At 39.8% G+C, this 27,194-nt stretch overlaps 1 protein-coding gene across 1 annotated transcript in view; it reads right to left on the bottom strand.

Moving 5' to 3' along the window:
• SEC62 (SEC62 homolog, preprotein translocation factor) overlaps window positions 1–27,194 on the bottom strand; it is a 34,602-nt gene that overhangs the window by 5,325 nt on the left and 2,083 nt on the right. Inside the window, exons 2-6 of the mRNA XM_063442650.1 lie at window positions 10,074–10,182; window positions 7,395–7,500; window positions 4,269–4,473; window positions 2,001–2,093; window positions 686–746 (exon numbers count right to left, since the gene is read on the bottom strand). Of these exons, the coding sequence (XP_063298720.1) occupies window positions 686–746; window positions 2,001–2,093; window positions 4,269–4,473; window positions 7,395–7,500; window positions 10,074–10,182 (574 nt within the window). The remainder of the gene's footprint in view (window positions 1–685; window positions 747–2,000; window positions 2,094–4,268; window positions 4,474–7,394; window positions 7,501–10,073; window positions 10,183–27,194) is intronic.

Raw genomic sequence — 27,194 nt, 5'->3', positions numbered from 1 at the left:
GCATTAAAATTGATGGATAAAATGTTTTAGAGTTTACACATTTAATGGATAAGAAAATAAAATTGTCTAAATTTTAACAGACATTTATCCTGTGTGCGTATAAGCTAGCTATGCATCCAATGTTTTCAAAATATGTCATACTATTGTTTTTAAAATTGGCACTATATGGTGTCATCTCAATGAAGTGGCCTGGATGCCGTGTCACCTGCAACGTTTTCATTGCAGGGTAACATGCCTCTATCGTCTGTGACACTGACAGCCACTGGAGACGCATCCACTCTAATAGAGCTAAAATCTATTTCCATCAGATAGTCTCATAGAGAACATGTGATTATCACAATAGCACAGAGTTTTGCAGCACTTGCGCACCAGCCTTCTAATGATCTCTGGCAAAGAGGCGGAAAGGTGTCTTGGTGACAGGCACCGTGAGATCTGAAATGTAAGTAACACTCGCCCTTCAAACACTCACACGATGGTCTGGGTAAGTAGCAGGACAGTGTTAGGAATACATGTTTGTTTTCCTTTACCCATTTTCTACTATATTAATTTTGCTTCAAAAAACCTAAGCAATAGCGTTTATAGATAAAAAAATGTACATACTAGAAATTTACCTTACTTGTTACACTACTAATCGTCTAGTAAGCTATAACAATCAAATGGCTGTCTGGTAGGATCACTCACTTACCAAGGATGAGTCCCATAGCAAATGTTTTAAAATGGACTGGGTCATATATCCACACATAAACCTGAAATATACAAATGCACAATATATAAACAAATTCATCAAAACGTGCAAAGACGGTCAGAAGTATAGATTAAGTAATGATGTTCAGTTTAGAAGGTATTAACAGATATAGACAGTAAACAACAAGGAATTGTGGCTCTGGAACAGCTGGGGACCCAACTTTCAGCCACACCTGGTTTAGAAGCTTTGGTGGATTTCTAAGCATTACGTGCTTAGCTTACATATATGGCTGGGCAAAATGTTATCACCCATAAGCCAATGTGCATGTTAAGTTAAAGGAGAAGGTATTATGTATTAGTAGGGGCTAAAACAAAAGTTTGTGTCAGTCCTAATTGGAAAAAAAAAATTGACAATTAACATACTTGACAGCCATTCTTCCAAATTTAAAAAAACAACAAATCAACAGGGTAGATCATGAAGGCACGTGCCGGGCATTCATTTGCAAACATGCAACCGGGGTCCTGTCATAAGTAATTCAGGGCTGGTTTGCATGTTAACAAATGTGTGAATTTACAAGGAATAAAAAAATCTTGACAATTTTGTTAACTTGTGACGGAATTTTAGAAATATGACAAATATTGGAAAACAATGGAACAACAAACAATGGACACCCACATAATGTTGTTGACGTGTTTTCTCAAAATTGTGCTGTATAAATGACCCCACAACTTTCTCAAAAGTACAAAATGATCTCTAAGGAAGATATATGCACATTTTACAGAGCAGTCTATCATGATGAAGAAATTACAGAAGTGAAAACAACAACATACTTTTGCTTAATTTAAACTAGCAAATGTTATTTTATATAATATTTATATTAATGGTTCCAACAACAGAAGATTTTCCTCTCAAACCTGTTTTGTCAACAACCTATTCCTATCCAGTTCTCGTACGTGCATGCAAGACTCACACCTGCAGGACTTCTCTAGGGCTGCCGCTCCCAATTTTGAGCCTCCCTATCTATACAGTCCTTCAAAATTTATTGAAAACCCCCCCAAACAACCATCCCATATCCAGATCCTTTGATTCCTTAACTTCCATCTGTGTATTGTTTGGGCATGGCCCTTGTCCCCTACTGTTCCTGTATGTTAGAGATGCTCTGTTAGAATTGTTTGTCATGTTTTACCTATTGTACAGCACAGTGAAATATGCTGGCACTATGTGAATAATTGTAATAACGGTTATGTTTATTTTGGTTTGTTTGTTTCTGGATATTTTGAAAAATGCAATTCTACAATGATTGATGCAGTCATACCTCATTACCATCTAGAAAGACCTGGTCTTCATGTGGCTCCAACTTAAACTTTCTCTTGGTTTCTTTCTTCTTTGGGGACCCTGAAGTCTCCTCCTGTAAGAACAGCATAGAACAATTACTACTAAGAAGAGAATAAACAGAAGAATCCAGGCCGTGGATACCAGGTTACAGGGTTCTATAAGACAACAAAGAGAGGGTAGAGGAAAGACAAAACCCCAATAACAACTCTGCCGTTTTAGAACTACTTGCTGAGAGACCAGAAGCAAAAAGCTGTGTAATTATATGTATATATAGTGTTGGCTACATCAATAAATGGATAATTTCCACAAGGTGAGCAAAAGTTTAGATTAGCTCTGGTTTCTCGGATTCCAATAAACTCTATGGACCTGGGCCCCCAAAATAAGCATGATATAATAGCAATATTTTGCTTACACTACAGAAAAGCCAAAACAATCATGGGTGAATAAAAAGCATTGCAACCCACTCGTTAGAAAGGGAATGATAATCGCAAAGTACAAAGTGTAATAGTTGGTTACAGATTTACAGGACCACAGCTATTTTGTGCTTCAGAACACGTTCTTTTTCTCAGAATACAAAGTGGGAATTTCACTGGTAAAAGGTATATGACTAACATACATGCCACGTACAAAGTGGCTTCAGATGCAATGATGTACTTACGGCAGATTTTACTTTCATTTACTGCGGTGCACAAGGTGAGGCACTGATTTATTCAATCTTTTCAAGAGGGGATGGCTTCTGCTATTAAGTGATTTAAAGGTCACCTGTGATAATGACTTTACTCTTTTATTAGATAGGCTATGCAGACAGATTATGCAGGTGGTGCTATATGCATGATGGATGAACACAAAGTTTCTCATAGAGAAGCACTAGGATTGTTATACCGACAACCCGCAGTATTCACTCATGCAAGTTAAGACATTCCAAAAAGACTAGCTATCAATCAACTCCTGCCCTAACTGAATAGAAAATTACAGTATTACTTGCAGACATATCCTCCAAAGCACAGTGCCAGAAAGCAATGAAGGTCCATCCAAGTTTTGGATGACGCCATAGTCTCAAATTGTAATGATATTGAAAGTTTATGATGATTATCTAATGGGTGGATATCATAAAAAAAAATAATGTATTCTTATCCTAAACTAGATATCAAAAGGTGAGATGCATGGACAGTGTCATTGTCCAAAAAGCATAACAATAAGCTGAATTGGTTATGGTGCATAAAGTGAGCCCTTAAAAAGCTGCTTTATAAAAAAACACCTCTACGGATACACTCAGCACCAAAACAACTTCAGTTTAACCCCAGAAGTTTGGTTCTTAAGGGGTTAATGAAGCCGTTTTAGTGTATTGATCATGTCTCCGCAGTTTTAATTCTCAATTCTCTGCGACTTAGGAATAAAAGGCAGCCCTGAATCACACAGCGTACATGAAAAATAATTTTATTTTCAATAAGATTTGACAGCACAGTGTGTCTACTTTAGAAGTTTTTATTTCTTTAACTTTAATACTACACATAGGAGGCTCCTGCATGCTATTAATATGAGATAAGAAATTTTAAATAAACCGACTGTGCAATAAAAGCAATTTAAACATTTGATCTCTCTTTACAGAAAATGTGTAGGGAGACTGTGTAGGTCACATGCTTAGGAGGTGTGATTAGAGCTGCATAAACAAAATGATTATTGGCAGAGAATTAAGCCATTACACTGCAGGGACATGATCTATACTCCGCCATTAACCTAAAGTTGTTTTGGTGCTTACAGTGTCCCTTTAAAGGAACACTCCAGACCCCAAAAGTACTTCAGCTTGCTGAAATGTTTCATGTGTGAAGTGTGTGTCCTCTTTCATATTTTACAAAAACTGTAGATTTCAATATAAATTTGCACTGTTATAATTTAAGCTTGTTACACAACCCTGGCTGTTTAGTCAGACAAGGTCCTGTTACTTTCTGGTTTAGTCAGCTCAGTGAAGCTAAACAGAAGAGGTAGCAGTTGCTCAGAGCACCTTACATCCAAACACTTCTCATTGGGAAGTCAATTATTGGACAGCTGCAGCAGGCCCTGGGTGGGCTTGCAAAGGCTGCAGACAAACAAAGTGTAGGTTTTAAAAGATGTTTTTGTATAAACCGCTAATTTAAAAATGATGTTACTGAGTGTATATCTACCATAATAAAGTCTTTTTTTTTTTTAGTTCATTAATTCTTTCTTCAATTGCAAATCCATTTATTATGCTCCAATATTTTCTTTTTACCTTTTTAACTTCCTCTTTTTCAGCTTCTTTTTTCTTCTCTTTCTCTTTCTTGACCTTTTCTTCCTTCACAACTTCTTTTTTGCTCTTTTTGTCCTCTTCCTTTCCACTGTCTGTCTTTCCTTTCTCCTTTTCCTTCTTGATTTCTTTTTCAGGCTTCATTTTCATCACTTTTAATGCACGGTGGAAGAATTGTTTTTTCAGGAGCCTTAAGAAAAAAATGAAACAATAAATTAATCAGTTTACACACACACACACGTTTCACATGATGCTCCATCAGCCAACAGCTGACTGAGCATTATGTTATCTAAAGCACTGCCATTATAACTTTACAGTTACAGACTGGACGCCCGCCACCTAAATAATATTTTTAACACTATAGGGTCAGGAATGCACGTTTGTATCCCTGACCCGGTTGTGTTCCTTTAAGTATATTTACATCACAGTATGAGATTTAAATGAGAAAAGGAAAATACAAGAAATCATGTGATTGCTTGCCCACAAAAAGTGTCCAATAGAAAACCTATTCTATCATGGTGATGGACTGCCTCTTACACTTTTGGCTAAACAAGAATATTTTTTTTGTGGTAAAATGAGAGACTACTCAAAGCAAAAAAAAAAAATCCATGATGCAAACTTTCAGCACCGGAGGAAAAATCAAAACCAGAAAAATGCACAAATCACCATAACAGCTGCTAACAGTGCTGTTAGGTTCAAAGACATATCTCAATACATGGAGGCATGAAAGTGCTCTTGGACGGAGAATGCGGAAATGAGAGTTGGAATGCATCCAGTTCTCCCTGAAACCTTGGAAATTACATCATTCGACTCATTAAGCCAAATCGAGGCTTGATACGCAATCAGGAAGTACAGCTGCGTCCATACAAAAGGCACCGTTCCCGATTGGCTTATGGCACTTTGGGAAAGCGCGAAAACAGGCTTTTAAACCGGAGAAATGTGGAGACCTTCACTCAAACTACAGAATAGCCTGAGGAAGTCCTGCATTGGATGAAACGCATAGGGCTAAGAGACACATAGTGTTTTGTTACTTTTGTACTATTATTATTGTTTATTATCTATCCAAATTGCTGCTGCACAATTATCTCTCAAAGAACCCCACCAAGGTCCTGGTTCCAGAGTGAGATTTTGATGTGCCTGATTTGGTCTTTTATCTTTATGTGAGGAAAAGAAAAAACAAGGTGGTCTATTCACGCCACAGCTTATTTATGTGCCTATCATCAATTTTATCTTTGTGAGTGCAATAATTATCCCACCCCCCTTTTGGTGATTTTACAATATTACGCGAATTGCGTTCTGTTCTGTTTATATTTTTTAGATTGTATATGTGCATGGAAAAAAATACATGCAAACTAAGCAGATTTGGAGAAATTCTCTAATTTGAACTATAGTTAGAATTTGGCTATTTTAGTCTAAATGTTGCCATGTCGATTTCAATTTGATAAAGTTAAATAATAACCTTTTTTTATTATTTTGTAAATAGTCTTATGTACAAAGTCATTTAGTTATAATATATTTCCACAAATTAAAAACATGATACCGTAGGTATAGTAAACCCCCTTCCTTGCATGAAAAAACTGATTGAATTACTAGAAATTATCTGCATATCCATTTCTGAAGAAGCATAATTTTATGAGTAGATGTTTATATGGAGTCTACACATGCAAGAATGCCTGTTTGCTTGAAAACACATAATGACTGGTCTGTCAGCCACTATCTTTATGTTGCTGTGTGCATTCAGAAAATCTGTACCAACACCTCTGATTTATTTTTTAAATAAAGATATAATCTTGTGAAAAAACCTCATCTGTAGTGTGTTGGAATTTGACTAAACCAAAACATGTTATAAGTCAAATAAGTGACTACAGTGTGTTATGCTACAAAGTGATGCTTTAATCAGCTTCTGCTTACTGTTGCTTGCCATTTCTCATCAGCTGTCACATGGGAGCAAACCATGTTACTGTTGTGCAGTAGATGGCTGGTTTGGCATTTCAATGCAAACATCAAAGTAGGTCTATGTTGTATCTTGTAGTCAGATGACACCGTTCCTGGTAACATCAAACGCCATGAGGTGAAGACAGCAGAATTGAGTAGCAAGAGCTTAAATTAAGTATACCTGCCTTTCCCTTATCATCTCAGATTTCACCAGCGTGTGTGGGATTAGATTTTTGAAATAAGAAGAAAACAAACTAACTTGTATTCCTAATGCTAGAGGGCCCTAGGAAACAATGACTGCCCCCACAAGCTAAAGAAAGAAAAGCAGCAGCAATTAACTAGCTTTATTTCACAAGTCATGTCAGTCCCCATGATCTCAGCCAATGCACCTTGCCAACCAGCATTTCCTCACAGAGGTATGTGCAATCAACGCATCTCTATGAGGAATGTAGAGCATGGAGACACTGAATATGTCTGAGTGACAACCACTAGAAGTGGCGATAGGAAGCAATGTCAACACAGCCTTTTCTAAGAAAAGTCAGCATTTACACCACTCAACCTGCAGGGACAGGCTATTTGCCACAGAACAACTACATTAAGCTGCAGTGGTTCAGTTGCCCATAGTGTCCCTATAACTGCAGACGTAAAGAAAACAATGAAAAAGTCAAATTAATTTTATGCTGTGTGTCCAATCTTCCATTAGTTACATTTTTTTTAAAGAAAATCAAAAATCATGATTTTCTTTTAACCACTTTTTTTCTTTTTAACTTTTTAATCTTAACTTTGTTGTTGCTGTATTTAGGTGAAGTCTACGCAGCCCATGAATGATGGCACATGGAGCGGACCATCACAATTCTCCACATGAGGCATCTCAGCCTGTAACTTGTACAATCAAGTACATTTTAAAGCTGCTTTAGTAACTCTAGGATGATAAACTTATATAAATGCTTATTTATCCAAATTTCCTTCAACCACACACACTGCATGCACAATGATGCTGGCACATCCACTATGTACATATAGATGGATAGTACCAGTTGAATGGTAGTTGTGTTTTGAAATCCAAAAGAGGAGCAAAATAGTATAAACAAACATTTACTGAACGTCCATATGCCACTGTATGGTAACAGAAACAAAAGTAATTCAGTAGTCTCTTGCATTTCTTAGCACACGTACCTGTTGCAAAATTCAACCACAGACTCTCTGTTAGTGAATAAGGCTTCTTCTCCTTTCTTTGCCTTTGCCCATTTCGAGTCAAGAAGACAGTCTACCGCTTTGGAAGCTTAAAAAAAGAGAATAGAGGAGAATGTGTTTAGTGACTTTAATTGTTATGACCCTGAAACAAGCATCAATACAGTTACTATCTAAAGATGTACATAGAGCAAGTCCTGCTTCTGCGATCAAGAGCGTTAATGGTCCGTATGGAAAGTTTGAACTTGGGTGCTCAATGGGTTCAGTGGTTTCCTAGATGAACCTCTGGAACTCTGCTTATGCTAAATGAAGCTACAGAAATTCCTACAATCCTGAAAAATGTTGTGCCTTTATGTAAGACAGATTAAATGCCGACACAGTTGGAGTACCATGGATGTCAATAAACAGTGGTATTAAATAAATATAAAGATTTTAAAATAAAATCTTTATTTTAGAGCTTAAAACATGTTACTAAGTTAAAGGACCACTATAGTCACCCAGACCACTTCAGCTCAATGAAGTGGTCTGGGTGCCAGGTCCCCCACGTTTTAACCCTGCAGCTGTAAAAATAGTTTCAGAGAAACTGCTATGTTTACATTGCAGGGTTAATCCAGCCTCTAGTGACTGTGTTCCTGACAGCCGCTAGAGGAACTTCTGCGACGCTCCATGCGAGAATCGCATTGAGCACGCAGAACGTCCATAGAAAAGCATTGAGAAATGCTTTCCTATGGGTGGTTTGAATGTGCGCGCGGCCCTGCCCGCGTTTGGCTACACTCAGGAGCTGATGACGGAGGGGGAGGAGAGGTCATCAGCATAGAGGGAGCCTGCTGGTGAAAAGGTAGGTGGCTAGTTTGATTTACAAAAAAAAAAATCCCTATTCAGTAGATATACCCAAAAATGAAATATGCATTTAAATTAATTTTCTTTTCATGGTGGGTATATCTAAAACCAGTTTGAAAACGCAGCAGCCCAAACTTACAAAGGCTGTCCAATCACAGACTTCCCAATAGAGCTCAATGGGAAGTCTTTGCAAGGCAGGTGCTATGAGTAATTGCCTGCCTCTTGTGCTTAGCTCCACTGAGCTAAACAACAGTTAAGTAACAGGACTAGTTGCCTGATTGCCAACCATGGGGTGTAACAAGGCTAATTTATTAAACCGCCTACTTCTATAGAAATCTGAACTTTTTATAAAAAAAGAAAAAAAAGAGGACACACTCATCACACATAAAGAACGTCAGCAGACTGAAGTGCTTTAGGGATCTGGAGTGTCCCTTTAAGAAATTCTACAGCTTCCAATATGCTTTGTCATTCTAGAGGCATGCAAAGCATCATGGAGTTGGTAGTTCTACAGCACCTGGGGATCTGCCTTTTAGGGCACCCTTTGTATAGACCTTTTAGAATAAATAATGTGAACATTAATACATACTAATCAAGAGACAAATATTCTAATATGTGTCTTACATTACAATATTACATTCTTTATTATATGGGAAGTAAGGGAGAGGAAAGCAGATGCCTAGTAAACTCTTCAATTCTATATGGGGAGTAAGGGAGAGGAAAGCAGATGCCTAGTAAACTCTTCAATTCTATTTTCATCTCTGTAGCAGAGATGAATAACCCCCCAAAAAAGAAATTATATATGTCAGTTAGAGGTGAATGTAATTTTTAAAAATGAAAAACTATGCATGTGTCTTACTGTAGTTTCAATCTCATTATTATCTAGATGAGCAAAATTAATTAACCTGATGAATAAATGTTGTAGGACTTTTTTTTTTTTTTTTTTTTTAAAGAGATACTAAGCACCACAACCACTGTAACTAAACGTTTTGGTCCTGGGGCAACGTGTTAAAAAAACGTTTAAACACTCACCTCTTCCCAGCGATGGGGTCCCTCTCAGCTGGCTCTGTCTCCTTCCATGTCGACAATGGCGAGAATCTAATGTGCAGCAAGCGCCGCGCGTGCATCATGCCTTCCCAATAGGAAAGCTTTAAATCAATTTGAAGACGCTGGACATCCTCAAGCAAAGCATGAGGAAGTTTAGCATCTTATCAGGGAGATAAACTGCATTAAAGGCCAAGAAGCACCTCTATTGGTTGTCTGGGAGGCAGCCACAAAAGTCAGTCTTAAACCTGTTTTATATTGCAGGGCTAAGGGACAGGGACACTGCACCCAGACCCCTTCAAAGAGATTAAGTGGTTTGTGTGCTTATAGTGTTCCTTTAAATGCAGCCAGTGGCATAGCCATCTCCCATTTTAAAACGGAAAAAAAAATCTTGTACTTGTACACACAAGGCCATTTGGTGTGACAAAATTTCCATACTATTATTAAGATAGGTGATTATAAATGTATTTTTAAAACATGTAGCAATTTCAAATATTTGTGTATTTTGCATAAAATTCTCGTCATTTCAGGATGACCATTATTAAATATTTAATGTTCTAAGTACAAATTATCAGTAACTGCAGTGCAGCTTCTGTGACAAAAAAACAGTATTCAAACAGCTCTGATGAATATCATTAACAGGGAGGGTCCAAAGGCATGTCCATAAGGTTTGAATTTCAACTTGGCAATGGCTAGTGGTCGAGTGATAATTCTGAGCCCTGATAGAATATATATAATCAAATAGAAAATATTGGAGATTGCAAAGTGTGGGACAATTTTTACCGATGAAGTAATCGACTCTGTGACCCATCATATTAGTTGACTTTGAAGGGCAGTTGAAGCGCAGGTACTTTGCAATAGCCTTTTCATCTTTGGTTGGCTCACCAACTTCCTAAAATACAGCAAGAAAAAAAAAATCTTAGTATAGATTTCTTTAGAGACATGAGAAAAAAAAGTAAACTATAAAAGTAAATCTATATACAGTCATTTAAGAGGCATGCCACTGCCTAAATTAAAAAAATAAAATGCATTTTAAAAACTTACTGTTTAGTAGATATACCCCAAATGAAAACCTATTTAAAAACATATTTCTAAAGCTGAAGTTCTTTTGCCTGCTGTCTTAGCAAACCCTCCTCTTTTAACCCCTTCCTAACTTTCTGTGGCTGTCCGATCAAAGACTTCTCAAAGCAACTCAATGAGAGGAAGTAACATGATCTGGTGTTTGATTGACAGCCAGGGGTTGTATCCAGGTTACGGTAATTTATAACATTTTACTTCACTTTCTATGGAAATCTGAACTATTTTTTTTAAAAAAAAGGACACTTCACACAAAGCATTTCAGGAAGCTAAAGAGGTTTAACCCCCTAAGGACCAAACTTCTGGAATAAAAAGGAATCATGACATGTCACACATGTCATGTGTCCTTAAGGGGTTAAGGGTCCGGAGTGTCTCTTAGACCTTGTAGATAAGGCATCTGTGCACAATAAAACATTCTTCAATTCTAGCTTTTCCCATATGTAAATATCAGGTCTCCCTTAGCTTAGTTCACAGAGACATCTCGTTTACTTCTCACCCACACCCTCTTAGCTATGCACTGTATATTAATTCTCGTATGGTCCTCCATGGACTTAGTTACACTTTAATTATTTCCTATCACTTCACTCTATTTACACCTGAAGTTGGCACTTTTTACAATCGTAGTAATTTGACCAACTGTATCTTAGCGCTTTGGTATTACATGTTTATAGCGTCCCATCTCCATGGAGACCGGGGCGCTTTGTCACCACGCACTGGGGTAGTCACGTGTCCCGCATGAGCACTTCCGGGTTCGGGTACACGAAGGATCACAACACGGATCACGGATTGGTAAGTCACTTAATTATTTTCTTATATATTACTATCACCTACACTATGATCTTGAGAAAGACCCCATGAGGGTCGAAACGTCGATCGGGACTGTTTGTTATGTAAAGAAGACATCTAAGTAAATATCTACTATTTGAAAATTCCCTTGAGTGCACCTTCATTTTTCTTTTTATATCTATATTACGTGGTTTGCACCAGAGTATAATTATTATTTGTTGCGTATAAAGGTGAGTGCCAAGCGGCCTTTATATATTATATATATTTATATACACAGGAACAGCTAAGATATGGCGCAAAAGTATGAGAAATATACAAAAAAAATTATGCCACCAAGGAGGGTTGAGAAAATCAGCATATAAAGTAGTTTTACAATGTAAACATTGGCTTTTCAGAGAAGCTGAACATTCCTCATAGAGATGCATTGATTCACTGCATCTTCAATACATCTCTATGAAAAGATGATGATTGGCGCAGCGGTTTGTTGTGCATGCGCAACAGCCTTTCAATGCTTTCCCCTATAGCAAAGCTTTAGATTACCTGAGATAAGCAAGGCTGATTATCTCAGCCATGGAAGCGGGGCTAGCAGTGGTGAGACCGGCGAGACCGGCGAGACCGGCAAGGTGAGGGAAAAAAGGTAGGTTTAAAACCTTTTCAAATAGATCTGATGGGAGCCCGGTAGCTGTTAACATAGGGTTATGAATACATGTTTGAATGCCTGACACTACAGTGTTCCTTTAAAATTTTATGTCCTATGCTACTAGCCAGGCCTTAAAAGTTACTCACTATTGTAAGTCTAGAGGATCCATGGCACACTTTCCAGGGGTAAATTTCTACTCACTACGGCTTAGAAAGTTTGTCTATATATGTATACACATCTAGCAATATCGCCATCTATTTATTTCTCATATTTAGTAAAGTATAATTCATGGATCACCTCCATGCAGTATGGAGTGCCTAATCTTAGGCAGAACCGAGGAATAAACATCCCAGTCTGCCTGAGATTAGTGGGCGTTACACACATGATAGGCAGCTGATGCCTGGGGCCGTACCTCCCACTAATCTCAGGTAGAACTGGGCCATGTGATATCACGTTATCCCTAGCTGCACTCCCTTCCCCCTATACTATTTTCAGATATAACCAATCTCAACCACACATAGTTAGAATTTATTTATAAAGAGGAAGATCCCACAGCACTACCCAATTTGTAAGTACAAGGCAAACATTAACAAAGTACAACTAGGACCTACTAGAACAAAAGGAATGCAGGCGTTTAATATATATCAAGACTGTTAGAATATGAGTCATGTCAGTTTACGTTGTTTTCCTGCCTCCTTATACACAGAAACCTGCCAGAGATGAGAGGTTTGAAGGAACACTAAGCACCATAACCACTACAGCATGGTCTAGTGGAAATGCCCTACCAGCATAGACAAACCATTTGCGAACAGATTGACAACTGACGTGTGACTACAAGCACGATAACCAATTCAATCAGAATACAGCATCCCTTTAATAGAGATAGCTTTGAAGCTGGGGAGACATAACTGGGAGAGATAAGGGGGGCAGTGTGAGATATTATAGGGACTGCTGGGAAAAGATAATTAAGGGTTGCTGAAGAGAGATAATGAGGGTGCTGGTGATATGTAATTGTGAAGGACAACAAGGAACAGGGGAGGGGGGGAAAAAACTAAACCTGCATTGCTCACACACAAGAACACTAATATAAACACACACATTGTATTCACTGGAGACATAGACCCAAGTGTGTGTGAGACATATACCATTGGCCACTCCTACTTCTATGTACAATTCCACCCTCCATAACAACTGAATTTGACACCCCTGAGCTAACAATTTTAGTCTTATGAAAACATGAAGCTAGCAACTAACATGTATCTTCCTAGTAACTTTCTTTTACACCTCCATGAAAAAGGAAAAAATATGTTTGTAATAGTGTCAAATGTATGCCTTAATCTCCACCCTTTGACCAGATTGTCAAGTGTAGGACAAATACACGAGGAAAAGCAGTTCCTTACATTGTCTTATGTTTTAAAGCAAAATAGATCAGAAATGAAAAACAGATTTTGAAAGAGGAAAACAAGAGGTACGTTTGAGGTGGTCGAGCCACTTTTAATATCTATAGTGTTGGTTTTGGTGAAGGATGATTGCAATTGTTGACAGGTAAGTGTTATATTGTGTATCCTGCTTTCCCCAGCTGGGAATGAAAGGTAAAGGAACTTTGGATAGTCAGACCATATGAAATCATAAGTGAATCTAGATAAACAGTTTTAGCTCTGTAAACACTGATCTCACTGAGATTATGCAAATACTTTCCATAAATCATTAAAGTGGCTGTCAGCTGCTAGTGCATATTTTGCTTAGACCTTCCCCAATGGTAACATCGCCACTTGGTGTGTGATGGCCCATGGTTGCAACGGTGGTGAGAAATATTTATCTGAGGCTGTGCCCCTGGTGTTGCTGGTACCAGGAGTACAAGTCAGTGCTGTAGTTTCGTGCCTGCGCAAGAGTACAAAACTGATATCTACGGAGGATCCAGCTCGTGACGGCTGGGGGCAGAGACAAAACTTGATAGCCATAGCTCTGCCCTTCGTCAAGTGGAAGAAAAGTGCATTAGACAAAGTAGTTTCTACTTTGTCTTATGACATATTTTGACCAATTTTTTATCTTTTTTCCCCCCAATGCAATTCCAACACAGAACAATTCCAATTATTTAATATTTATGAAATGCTCAATGTATTTATTTATTGGAGGCTGGGGGTGAAAAACCTACATCTAACAAGGGGGACTTCATCGAATAGAGAAAAAATTATAACAGGCAAATGAACTGAAGGAGATTGACAAATAAAAATACAAATCTGTGTGAGAAAAAAAAAAAACCTAATTTCATTCGATGTGCAACATTACAGGGTATTTTCAGGAGAATGCCTGCATATACATACTGTAACAAATATAGGATGCAGAACACAAAGTCAAAGGACCTCGGAGGTTGTGTATTATGAACTGAATGAGAAAACGCAAGAGGAATATATTTTGAAAAAGGATACGAAACAGAAGAGAAACAGAACACGTAAACAAGTAAATAAAATTAGATTATGTTACATAAGGTTAAACAAGGTTACTCAAATTTAAAATGAGACTAATTAGATTTTTAAATAATGCCATACCACATTATAAAGAGAGAAATGAATATAGACATGGCAGAGGGCATTCAGTTGGAAAATGAGCGGTGCCATGGAAACACTGATCAAAACAGATCTTTTTATCTCAACTCTATTAATTTCCACCTCTATGAAGTGGTCTGCGTGCAGTGGTCCTGTATGTTTAAAGGAACACTAGGGCCAGTAGCTGACCCTACCTTTAGTGTTAAAATCACATGGCTAACAACGTATTTTTATTTAGTGTGGACTCCACCCCCTTGACGGAGATCATCAGAATTAACAAAATCACCATTACTAGGTTTTCACATAGGAAAGCATTGTGAGGCTCATGCGCACATGAAGCAAAACGCCATGCTGTGCCAATCAGCATCTCTTCATAGAGATGCTATGAATCAATGCATCTCTACTAGGAACATTCAACGCCTCCATGAAGAGCATACAGCACTGACCCAGGAAGCGTCTCTAGTGGCCGTCTGAATGACTGCCACTAGAACTTGCTCTAGGCATCAATGTGAACACTGCCTTTTCTCTAAAAAGGCAGTGTTTACATTAAAATGCATGCAGAGGCAGGCAGTAGACACCAGAACCAAAGAAAAAAAAAAAGTTACCTGCGCTCTTTCCACATCCCTATGTATTTTTCAACAAATGGAGGTTTTAAGTTACCTCCAATGGCCATGAGAGGGTATGCCCACCTGCCACGTCAAGGCAGACCTCTTAGGTGGGTCCTAACTCTAAACATTCACCTTGCTTCCATGAGCTTCTGGCAAATATATCTCTAATGAGACAGAAAGGGGTATTTTTTATATACATCCCTACATGCTTATTAACCCTTAATAGGGAACACATGGGATGGGCAGCAGCACTGCAACCTAGCTGTGTGATACAAAAGTGAATACAAATACAAAGAAACAAGTCCTGCGCTCAAACTCCCATTATTATTATTATTATGTTATTTATATAGCGCCATCAAATTCTGCAGCGCTTTACAATGGGTGGTCAAACAGACATGTAGTTGTAACCATTAATCCTGTGCGGCAGCAACGACCATAGTACACATCAGCCCAAATACATATAGTAAAAACCAAAGGAAAAATTTTACCTGCGCTCTTTCCACATCCCTATGTATTTTTAAACAAATAGAGGGTTTTAGTTACCTCCAATGGCCATGAGAGGGCACAAAAACAACTACATTAAGCTGTAGCTGTTATGGTAGCTCTAGTGTCCTTTTACTCTTCAAGGTAAAATAGTGACGTTTTGCATAAAGGGCAATGTTCATCAATGGTTCATCAATGGTTAAACACGATCTAGTGGATGTTTACGGACAACCACCAGAGATGCTTCTGCTGCATGTACCAAGTAAAGCTCAATCACGTAAGCTCACAGGAAAGCATCTGAAGTAATGATTTCCTATGAGAAGTATTGAATATTGTGCATGCCCATCAGGTCCCTCTACAAGAAGCACTGGATTGGACAATCACCGAAGGAAGCTATGCCGCCTCGATGACGTTTGGCGGCAAGGTGGAAAGCTGAGCAGCATCAAGAGAGCCTTGGCGCTGGAAAAAGGAGAGTAAAAACGTAATTTTATAAATATTACTGAGGAAATAAAGGGGGGGGTGGGCACATATATATATATATATATATATATATATATATATATATATATATAACTAGTTACAGGGGCACTATAGCATTAATAATACAAGCTTTTATATCTAACTCTATAGTGTTGCTTTAAAGGAAGCTCTTGCTATGAATAAAACCAATTTACAGTAGTTGTTTGGGAAAAATATATTTAATGAAGAATAAACAGTAATTCAATTATTTTGTAAATTTCTAATTTTTCCCCTTTACTGCCTGAGGCCATAGCTGGGGTCGTGGATAACATTCTGGTGGATAAGCTCACGGCCCTTATCCAGCTTTGTGACTTCTTTCAATAAAATATTGTCCCCATAGGACACAACTATAAGAAGGTGTGAATGTTTGTTGTGTTTTTAATCTTCTTTTCTCCATCCTTTCCCTCCTTCTAATGGGGAGGCATTTTGTTGCTAAGTTTTAAACTGTAATGAGAACCATGAGGTGCTTGCACTGCCTATCTCCGATTGACTTACCAAAGGTTGGCAACCTTCCTTAGTAATTTAAATTGTTTTTTGACATGTTAAACGTTGGGGCTCCTGTTGCCCAGTTTGCGTTTTTTTTTTTTTTATGTTGTTGCATGTAAAAACACGTCTGCTGTATTATTACAGCTAAAAATACAGAATTGAAAACATAAATTAAATTCATGCCCACTGTAATGGCTAAAGTGCCAAGAGTGCCCAGACGCCTACCCTGGGTTAGTCACCAGAATGTTTGCGAACGGTTAGCCATCTTAGCCTGGGTTGCACTCTGCAGTGCTCTCAGGTCCACAACTATGGCTGAAACTACATAGGACACTTGTGGCCCAATGACCACTACAGAAGTATGTAGTGGTTATGGTGCTTGGAATATTCTCTTCAATGCTGTTACAAAACCGTTCCAGACCAACATTGTGATATTCTTTATTATATGAGGCTTTGGTACTTTACATTATATACTGTACTCACAAAAGGATTACGTGCACCAATTCGTGAAACGAAAAGCAGACCACCCGGTCCCTGGCGTGTGCCGCCACTTGACCCCGGTCACCTTTCCTACTGCCGAACGGCCGACCACCATACTGGAGGAGTGTGTTACCACTTGATCGCCCAGAGCGTTGCGGTTTACCGCAGGTTAATTGACGGCCACAGTACATTCCCGTTTGTGCCTTATCTCCCGATCATCTAACTACTGAAAGGGTCACGAACGGGGAGCACCTACGGGGACCACCTACAGCCTGGCGTCTAGGGCCCCTTCACGGCTGTCTACGGTCGGCTCCCGAACAGCTGAAACATCCAGCCAGAGAGCGGGGATTCGTGCACCACTCTGGCCGGTACCCGTTCCACGAGTTTGATGCCGAGGTCCCGCTGCCTATTGAAACATGCAAAAACATGGCCGCCATCTCAGGCTCAGGAACCAAATATGCGAACGGACTTTATAACGAATAAACTGAGCATATGGTTCGTGGGTTCTTCGGTGAACTTTTACATCTAGACCAGGGCTATAGAATGAATGGTAGAAGTCATGAATTTCAACTAATAATGTGAAACTAATTATATATTTTTAACCTGTTTTTTGTGTGTAATAAAAACGTGGTATTTTAGGCGCTTGGAGATAATTGTATTGTCAAAGCCGGTGGATTAATTATCTCCAAGCTGGGCGGTAACAAATTCAAACGATGCATTGTATTATGATTGGTTGAGCTCTTGTAACATTCCTGTATCCCATCAGGCCCAGGGTGGGCTGTCCCTGGACCTGAGATTTTGCATAAATACCGATCCCTGTGTGCCATTAAAGCCAGTTCTTGTTTGACCTTGAAATCGCAGCCTCGACTCGTTTTGTGGGGGAAAGAGTATCCTAGCTGTATAATAGCTAGTGGGATTGTTCTACATTTGCAGGATTCGTATGGACTACTAGCTGCAGCGGCTCTTCTCACTCTCTACACTGGGATCCAGATTATCCAAGCGGTCCAGCTTCCAGCTAGCCTGGGAGCAACCGTAACAAATGCATACAAGCTTATATTTTGGCTTATATTTTTGGCTTATATGTCATAATTATACTTTTATTATATTATGATACATTTATAAAATACCCCAGTAAATTATAACCAATTTTTCAAAATGTAAGCTAAAATAGCTGATTTGGAAAAATTCTCAGCAGTACAGCATAAGTAATTTTTGCAATGTTATCAATTCACTACAATTCTGTGGATAAACTCCACAGTGTGTACGTCTTATGGTGAAAGGAAAACTGAGTTATGCCTTCACTAGCCTCAGCTGAGACTAATGTAAGACTTCAGAGTACAGCATATAAAACATTAACTTGCAAAGATGCAAAGGGCAATCAATTTTTGTATATCAACAACTGTATAACTTTCTAATATTGATTGTGTAAAAAAATGCCCCGTGACTGATCATGGGAAGCATCAGAATGTTATAAGTTGTATCTTGGCATGAGTCAATGCCAATACCATAAACAAATCAAAACACTAGCCCTTTAATGTAAAGGAACACTATACGGTCAGGAACACCCAAACATGTATTCCTGACCCTATAGTGTTAAGATTGCCCCCACTCCGCCTTCTTGCTGACATCCTCATAATGTACGATTTTTAGCCAATTTAAGGAAAGCATTGGATTGGCTGAAAATCAGCAAGAAGGCAGAGCCAAACGACGTTTTGGCCAATCAACACCTTCTCAAAGAAATGCATTGAATCAATGCATCTCTTTGAGGAAAATTCAGCGTCTCCATGCAGAGCGTGGAGGGGCTGAACGGCAGCACTGCCTCAGGAAGCACCTCCAGCAGCCATCTGAGTGGTGGCCACAGGAGGTGTCCCTAGGAGGCAATGTAAACACGGCATTGTCTCTGAAAAGGCAGTGTTTGCATGAAAATGCCTGAAGGCAACGATTATAGTCACCAGAGCAACTACACAAAGCTGTAGTTGTTCTGGTGACTATAGTGTCCCTGTAAAAGGAGAGGTGTAACAATATAACTACCATAGCTCAGGTTAGTGGTTATGCTGCCAGCAGTCTATCGACACTGTCCCTCTTTTTTGGGGGGGTTAAGCCATTTGGAGTAGTTTGACAAAAGCACCCTGAGAAAGCCCTCTCTTTAGCCAACGTGATCATGTGGATTTTAATCCTGGCATGTTCCAAACATTACAGAGCATAATAGGAGCTGTTTTCTGCAATGATCCCTATGCTGATCACTGTGTTTTAGCAAGCGAGAAATTCACAAAACAAATCATATTGTGCTACTCTCTCATCACATAATTCAGCAGCAGAGATGGATAGGTAATCTATTGTGTACAGCGGGCAAATCCATCTGCTTTGGATAAGTGTAGGGCTAATGCACTTAGGGCTGTAGGACTTTTATGGGATAAATTTGAAGAACTTAAGGTTAGTGGATGTTAAAAAGATGCAAAAGTAAACCCATATTAAAGATCAAAATACAGAATGTGAGATACTAGCGAGTGTTTCCAGAGGTTTTGCATGTCCCATTGAAATGCTTGCTACATGTGCCCCTGGATTGCAATAAAACACTAATTTACAAAAAAAATGGCACCATTGTAAAGCACAAAATACATACAAGCGGTCAGATCTGTACTTTGGCCTTGAAATTTTACAAAAGCCTGACTAAGGTATACATACAGGTATTGCGGTAGATGTAGCTGGGCACAATGTATTTTTACTGCTGTATCATAAATCAAGTTTACACAACACAGCAAAAATGTCATGCTGTATTTGTAAGAAAAACACAAATATTATTGGTGTTTATAAAAAAAAAAAAATGTGTTCACATGCTAGAAAGTGTCTTCTTTAAAACCATTTAGATCTGTATGGCAATTTTGGTTTCTGTAACCTCTGTTAAAATACAGATGTTGAATATTTCTCAATTAATTGATAGAAGTCATGTAAATTGATTGCTCGATCTTACCATTGCACGTTCACCCTTTTACAAAGCCTTAGCCTGCCCAGTGTGAACACACCATACAAGTATTTGTACAGGTAGAGAAGGAAGTATAGTTTCTTTCTCTGACTACAAGAACTGAAGGGGTAAGTTTATAAGCGGCAGTTCTTTTTGCAAAACCACAGTGGTTATGAGCAATTTTGCAGGGTAACAAAGACAGGGGAAATCCTGAGCACGAGTTGTTACACGCAGTATCCCTGTAAAAGGAATATGTGTTTCTGAATAAACTGGTGAAATTTCCATGGATATTTATACATGTATGCCAGGGCTCAAAAATCCTTTCAATAGAGGCAGCCCAGCAAGGGAGCATGGAGATGGCTCAGAGAGGGAGCGGTTATATTCCTACTCTCCTCGCTCTGCTCCCTCGCACACCCTGTAGTGATGCTGGGAGCCGGGATATGACGTCACTCGGGCCACGACATCACTAAACAGTGCTCTAGGGAGCAGAGCTCCCCCACAGGGAAAAGATCCACTCCAGCATTCCTAAAGGACCCATTGACAAAAATAATAATTTGTGAGTGGGTAAGAAAATGTGTGTCAGTATCAGAGTGTGATGTGTCTTTCTGAGATTGTGAGCGTGACAATCGAGTGTGTGTGTCAGTGAGTGTGTATGCATGTGTGTGTTTAATTTGCTATCCCCATCTGATCACATGTGAAATGTGTCCAACTTGTCTGGTTACAACTACATGTTTGTTCGTCCACCCACTGTAAAGCGCTGCAGAATTTGTTGGCGCTATATAAATAACATAATAACTCACATTGTTTTCCATGTCCTGCCTGTCTTCCTGTGGCTGACCTGCCTCCATAGCCAAGATAATCAATCTTAATCTCAGCCAAGCCAATGCTTCCTCATAGGAAAGCACTGGAAGGCTATTGCGCTTGTTCTAATCAGCATATCCTCATAGAGATGCATTGAATTAATGCATCTCTATGGGGAACATTCCGCGTCTCCATGCAGAGCGTGGGGACGCTGAATGTAGGTGCTGCCCACTGTGCAGCACTGAGACAGGAAGTACTTTAGTGGCATCCTGAGTGACTGTCACTAGAGGTGTCACTAGGAAGCACTGTAAACACTGCCTTTTCTCTGAACAGGAAGGGTTACCTGCAATGACAGGATATAGACACCAGAACCACTACATTAAAAGGGACACTGTTGGCACCCAGACCACTTTAACTCATCGAAGTGGTCTGGGTGCCAACTTCCATCACCCTTAACCCTGCAGTGGTAATTATTGCAGTTTTTATAAACTGCAATAATTACCTCTTGAGGGTTAACTCCTCCTCTAGTGGCTGTGTACAGCCACTAGAGGGACTTCCAGAATTGAAACAGACTTTTGGCCAGTTATCTGACGCTGGACGTCCTCACACTCTGCATGGGGACTTCCAGCGTCAGATTTTCCCTATAGGAAATCACTGAATATTGCCGCACATGCACATTAGGTCTCCACCGAAAGCAGATGTTGGCGGGGCAGGAACGTGGGCGGAGCTGAGCAAGCACTGTGGTGCATTGGCGCTTGACCCAGGTAAGTGACTAACCCCTTCAGTGTCGCTGGAGGGGGCCTTGACAGAGAGAAAATCTCTAGTGCCAGGAAAATGCGTTTGTTTTCCTGGCAATATATAATCCATTTAAGCTGTAGTGGTTCTGATGACTCTAGTGTCCCTTTAAGAATTGCATTTTTGTCGCTGAAAATTAAGCCGTGTTAAAAAAACTGGTTTCTAACCTTTTTGGCTGGCTGCTAGATTCCAAGCAAATTTGTCAAACATTGATTTATGCCTTAAATTTCTGAGTATCCCTGTCCATGATAGTAAAGTTAAAGGACCACTCTAGTGCCAGGAAAGCATACTCGTTTTCCTGGCACTAGAGTGCCCTGAGGGTGCCCCCACCCTCAGGGACCCACTCCCGCCCGGCTCTGGAAAGGGGAAAGGGGTAAAAACTTACCTTTTTCCAGCGCTGGGCGCTCCTCCTCTCTCCGCCTCCGTTCCTCCCCGTCGGCTGAATGCGCACGCGCGGCAAGAGCTGCGCGCGCATTCAGCCGGTCACATAGGAAAGCATTCATAATGCTTTCCTATGGACGCTTGCGTGCTCTCACTGTGATTTTCACAGTGAGAATCACGCAAGCGCCTCTAGCGGCTGTCAGTGAGACAGCCACTAGAGAATTAGGGGGAAGGCTTAACTAATTGATAAACATAGCAGTTTCTCTGAAACTGCTATGTTTATAAAACAATTAGTTAACCCTAGCTGGACCTGGCACCCAGACCACTTCATTAAGCTGAAGTGGTCTGGGTGCCTAGAGTGGTCCTTTAAGATTTGCACTGCAGTTGTCTTTACTACATTTCCCACAATGTCTAACCATCATTTAAAAGTAACTTCCCCATAGTGTTCTGACATCAATCTGATGATCTCAGCCAGGTAGACAGAGCAGCAACATTTAGACCATGGCAACAGACGATTAAAAGGAAGTCTAGTTTACCTTTTAAACTTTGGCAAGGGAAATGAGCCCCTACATAGGTAAGGGAAAACTATGGCGTTTGGAATACAAACATGTATTTCTACCGCTTTAATCCCTTGTATCAAAAACTGATCCATTAACATTGCCAATGCAATTCCAGTTTTAAAAAGTAAAGGAGATGTTTAAAAATTTGGGTGGTTTTATCTTCACATCTTTAGGCTTACGGACACAAAACCAACATATATTGTAGATATGTCCCATATTTGCACCAATGCCATTTCATTAGCTCAAACAGCTGCTTACACGGTGAAATGATAGCATCACCACAAGCATTTCCAGCTGTTCAAGCACAGTTTTCTGTGAGAAAAAATAAAAAGGGGGGGGTTTCCTGGCTTACTTAAAAATATTAACTGCATAATGACTTTGCAGCTGTAACATCCTTATGCATTCATTGCTGTAAAAACACATTTACACATCAGTGGACGAAATTTTATGTACAAATCAACTGAAAAATGAATCTGTTTTAAATTTCAAATTTAAAGGGACACTAGAGGAATCAAAACAACTTTAGCTCAATTAAATGGACACCCAGACCACTTCAGCTCATTGCGAGGGCGTCACAATAAGAATACAATTTTATATTCCTAGCCTTCAATTTCCCTTTAAGCTGTTTTGGTGTATAGATCATGCCCCTACAGTGTCAGGGAAGTTGAGTTCTACTTACTAGAACCGGTCTCTCGCAGACAGCCATACTTTTCTGCTCCTGGCGCTTCAGCTACCAGAAGCAGACCCTACTACGCTACTCTTGTGCATGTGCGAGAGTAAAGCATTGAGTAAAAAGTGAAGGAGGAAATCGTCAAAATACAATGGCATCTCGGAACTCGAAAGTTCCCGTTCTCAAACAATTCGAAAGTCAAACTAAAATTTTGCATAAAAAATGTCTTGGTGCGCGAACGATCCTCAGTACCCAAACACATCATGCGGCATTCACAGAGGGACACAAGTGTGGGGAAGCATGGGATACAAGTGTGAGATGAGGTTATATGGGCAGATGTACTATGTAAAAGGATAGAGGGGAATATAGGGAAAGGAAAACAAGAGGGCAGAGGGACACAAGTAAAGGGTGAAGGGATATGGACAGAATGATTATGCAAGGAGAAAGAGGAAAATATGAGGAAAAGGATACCAGAGGACAAAGGGACACGAGTAAGGGAAGAGGGACTATGGACATAAGGATATAAGCAGATGAAAGAGAGGTATTAGATATTTTGAACCTGATACAGCCATTTTATATGCTTTGGTATGTAATGCCATAAGAACAGTTACCTATCCCCATCCATGTAATTTAGGGGGTCTGGAACAGATTAAACAAATTTACATTAGTTCCTATGGGAAATGTTGATTCGGTTCTCGAACAATTTGGAACTTGAACAGCCTCCTGGAACGCATAAAGTTTGAGTTCCGAGGTTCCACTGTATGGAATAATTACTGGGAGAAATCAGTTGACAAAGGAAATGAAGCTTGCTTAAGCGCCAACCAGTGTCTATGAAAGTCAGGCATAGGAAAATTACATAAATCAAAGTAGCCCTTTACTTTATCTTTTGTTTTTAGTTAAAATGGATTTAAAAAATGTAAAAAAGGAAAATAAAGAGAGTACGAAAGAGGAAGAGGAAACATTGGAAAAGGGTAAATACGGCGCTAAAGTTCTGCTTTAATAGCTATCTAGACCATGCAGGAGCTTCCTGTACGTGATTAAAGTTGAATTTACAGGGCAGGAGATAAAAACATCTAAAGCAACTTAACATCAAATTGAAAATGAAACCATTTTTTTCATGCAAGATGTGTAAGTTTCATCTGGGGAAGTGTGGCTAGGTCTGCATAAACAGAAACAAAAGTGACAACTCCTACATGGCAGAGAATTGTGCAGTGAGGCTGCAGGGGCATGATTTCTACATCAAAAAAGCTTCATTAAACTAAAGCCATTTTCATGCCTATAGTATCCCTTAAAATTAAAAAGAAAAAAAAAACATTCTAACAAAAATGCAATTTGAGATCTAATGTAGTTGATCAAAGGATATTCTAACTTACTGGGGTGATACATTTATTAGCGACTGAAAGGAATGTGCAGACAAATCAAGTCCCTACAAGCATGTATGCAACACAAAAAGCTGACAGTTACACTTGCCAGAATACCGGCACCATAGCAAAATTAGAAAAATGGAAAAGCTGTTTGACTTCAAAACTTTGAAAAACAATTTCACATGTATGTGAATGCTATGAAAACATCACCGGCAGACAACGGTTATAAGTAGGGTGGATAAAAGTGACTTTTTTTAACAATAAAATTAAAAATATATTTATGTAAATAACATTTCTTTTGATAACACTTTTGATGGAAACATCTAAAGATAACTTTACATAATAGTACAAAGGTTATTAAGCATAAGATATGGATAAGTAATAAGTAAATAGGCTTTCTATTCTTGAAATATTTGTATTTTTCTGTAAACCAATTTAACGTGTCTGCAGCGATAATATGCACTTTTTAATAAGGAATAGATCCTTCCTATTCTAAGATATATTTATTTCATCTCTTAATATATATTACCAACAGATCCATCTGTACTTCTCTAATGATGAACACTATTAGCACAACATGGATAAAATAGATCCAGGAATTTCCATCTCTCTCATAAATGGAAATGGAGTATACTAATACAGTACATGTTACTAGTACTATGTATCCACTAGTGTTGACTAACCTTTGGCACCCTAGTCATTGTGAGATTCCTGGCAAAACACCATGGCAAGAGTAGTTCACAGTATCTACGAAAGGGGTGGGGAACGTCCGGCCTGTGAAATCATTTGGATTGGCCCGTGGAGAGCCCTGCTGTCCGCCTTTTTCGGGACGGTGGGAGATCAAAGATCTCCCTCACGAGCCTCCGGGCATTTTGTTAAAGGACCACTCTAGGCACCCAGACCACTTCAGCTTAATGAAGTGGTCTGGGTGCCAGGTCCAGCTAGGGTTAACCCATTTTTTTATAAACATAGATTTCAGAGAAACTGCTATGTTTATCAATGGGTTAAGCCTTCCCCCTAATCCTCTAGTGGCTGTCTCACTGACAGCCGCTAGAGGCGCTTGCGTGATTCTCACTGTGAAAATCACAGTGAGAGCACGCAAGCGTCCATAGGAAAGCATTATAAATGCTTTCCTATGCGACCGGCTGAATGCGCACGCAGCTCTTGCCGCGCGTGCGCATTCAGCCGACGGGGCGGAGAGGAGGCGGAGAGGAGGAGGAGAGCTCCCCACCCAGTGCTGGAAAAAGGTAAGTTTTACCCCTTTTCCCCTTTCCAGAGCCGGGCCGGAGGGGGACCCTGAGGGTGGGGGCTCCCTCAGGGCACACTAGTGCCAGGAAAATGAGTATGTTTTCCTGGCACTAGAGTGGTCCTTTAAGGGAGAGGGAAGGAGCTGGGACCCGGTAGCCTGCTGGACAGGAAGAAGACCCAGGAGGCTGTGAACCTCCCACGAGCATGCAGGTCGGAGCGTTGACGCGCATTACCATGGCAACGCTCCGACAGCGCTGTGCTCGCTGGATGAAAATAGTAAAGTGCACGCAAAACCACTGGACAACCTGGGATTGCAGTGCCAAGAGACCAACGGGTTCAATCTAACATCAAAGTGTTTAACCATTTTCAACCAGTTTAACCTCAAAGCTGCCCCCAGCGCCAATCTTAGCTCCAACTTTCTGGAAGCGTAAAGTTGCTGCTGGGCAGGGAGGCACTGACTGGCTGAGTGGTCAGCTGAGTCACTTAGCCATTAAGCGCTGCCACTCTGCTCTTACTGAAACTCCCGAAGCAGGATGCCGCCTAGGGGGTAGCAGATATGGACACTAGAGGCAACTTTGGGGTTAGGCCATTCGGGAACGATTTAACCCCATGAGGTAAGAGTAAGCCCTGAGGCCTGCTGGCTCCATAACAACTTAATTTAGATTAAGTTTTTTTGGTGCCTGGAGTGCCCCTTTAAAGGATTACTCTAAGCACCACAACCCTTTCAGTGCTTTGAAGTGATCATGGTGCTATGAGTCTGCATGTGCAGCATCTCAGTATGATGCCAAGCAATAAACAGACCTCAGGTAAGCCACAAAATATGGCTTATACAGGTGTTGATGGACAGGAAAAAATGTTTTTTTTATGGGAGGAGGTTCTTCCAAGGGTTACTCTAACCTCCATGACTGCTCTTAGCAGTGGTCATGGTGGTAGAATGGTCTCTGTGTGCAGCACTTCTGCTACAAATGCTACACATATAGAGAAATATGCATTTTTGTGCTGAGGGCTAGTTACATGACTCAGGCAGCCTGGAACTCTGTACAAACATTACATCTGTCGTCAGCACAGACTGCATGCTGGCGACATACATTATCAGTACTTAGAGCGCACCTACAAATAAATATTTTGAGTGAAGTGAGCTAGGGGAGATCTAGTCTTCCCCTTGTAGGTGCGCTCCAAGCACTGATAATGTCTCTGCGAGAGTGGTGTCTATTTTCTATCAAACCTGTGTCTTATCTGCACTCACATCATTTTTACCCCTGTATCGCAACTCAAGTTTCACTTCTATGTGTCGTTTTTGCTCAGAAATGCTTTAGACTTGGGAAAGGGAGGTTCTCCCGAAAGCTTGTCATTACAAAATTCTGTTAGTCCAATAAAAAAAGTATTACAAGATACGAATTTTATGTTTTTTTTTTTTTACATCTGCAACACTGGACTAATATGGCTACAATCTCTAACATTTCAGTTCACACTCAAAGAAAGTGTGAACTGAAATGTCGAT

The sequence above is a fragment of the Pelobates fuscus genome, chromosome 2, assembly GCF_036172605.1.
Source record: "Pelobates fuscus isolate aPelFus1 chromosome 2, aPelFus1.pri, whole genome shotgun sequence".
Classification (NCBI taxonomy): domain Eukaryota; kingdom Metazoa; phylum Chordata; class Amphibia; order Anura; family Pelobatidae; genus Pelobates; species Pelobates fuscus.
Note: the sequence above shows the minus strand (reverse complement) of the source record. Positions and strands in the feature narration are given on the sequence as shown.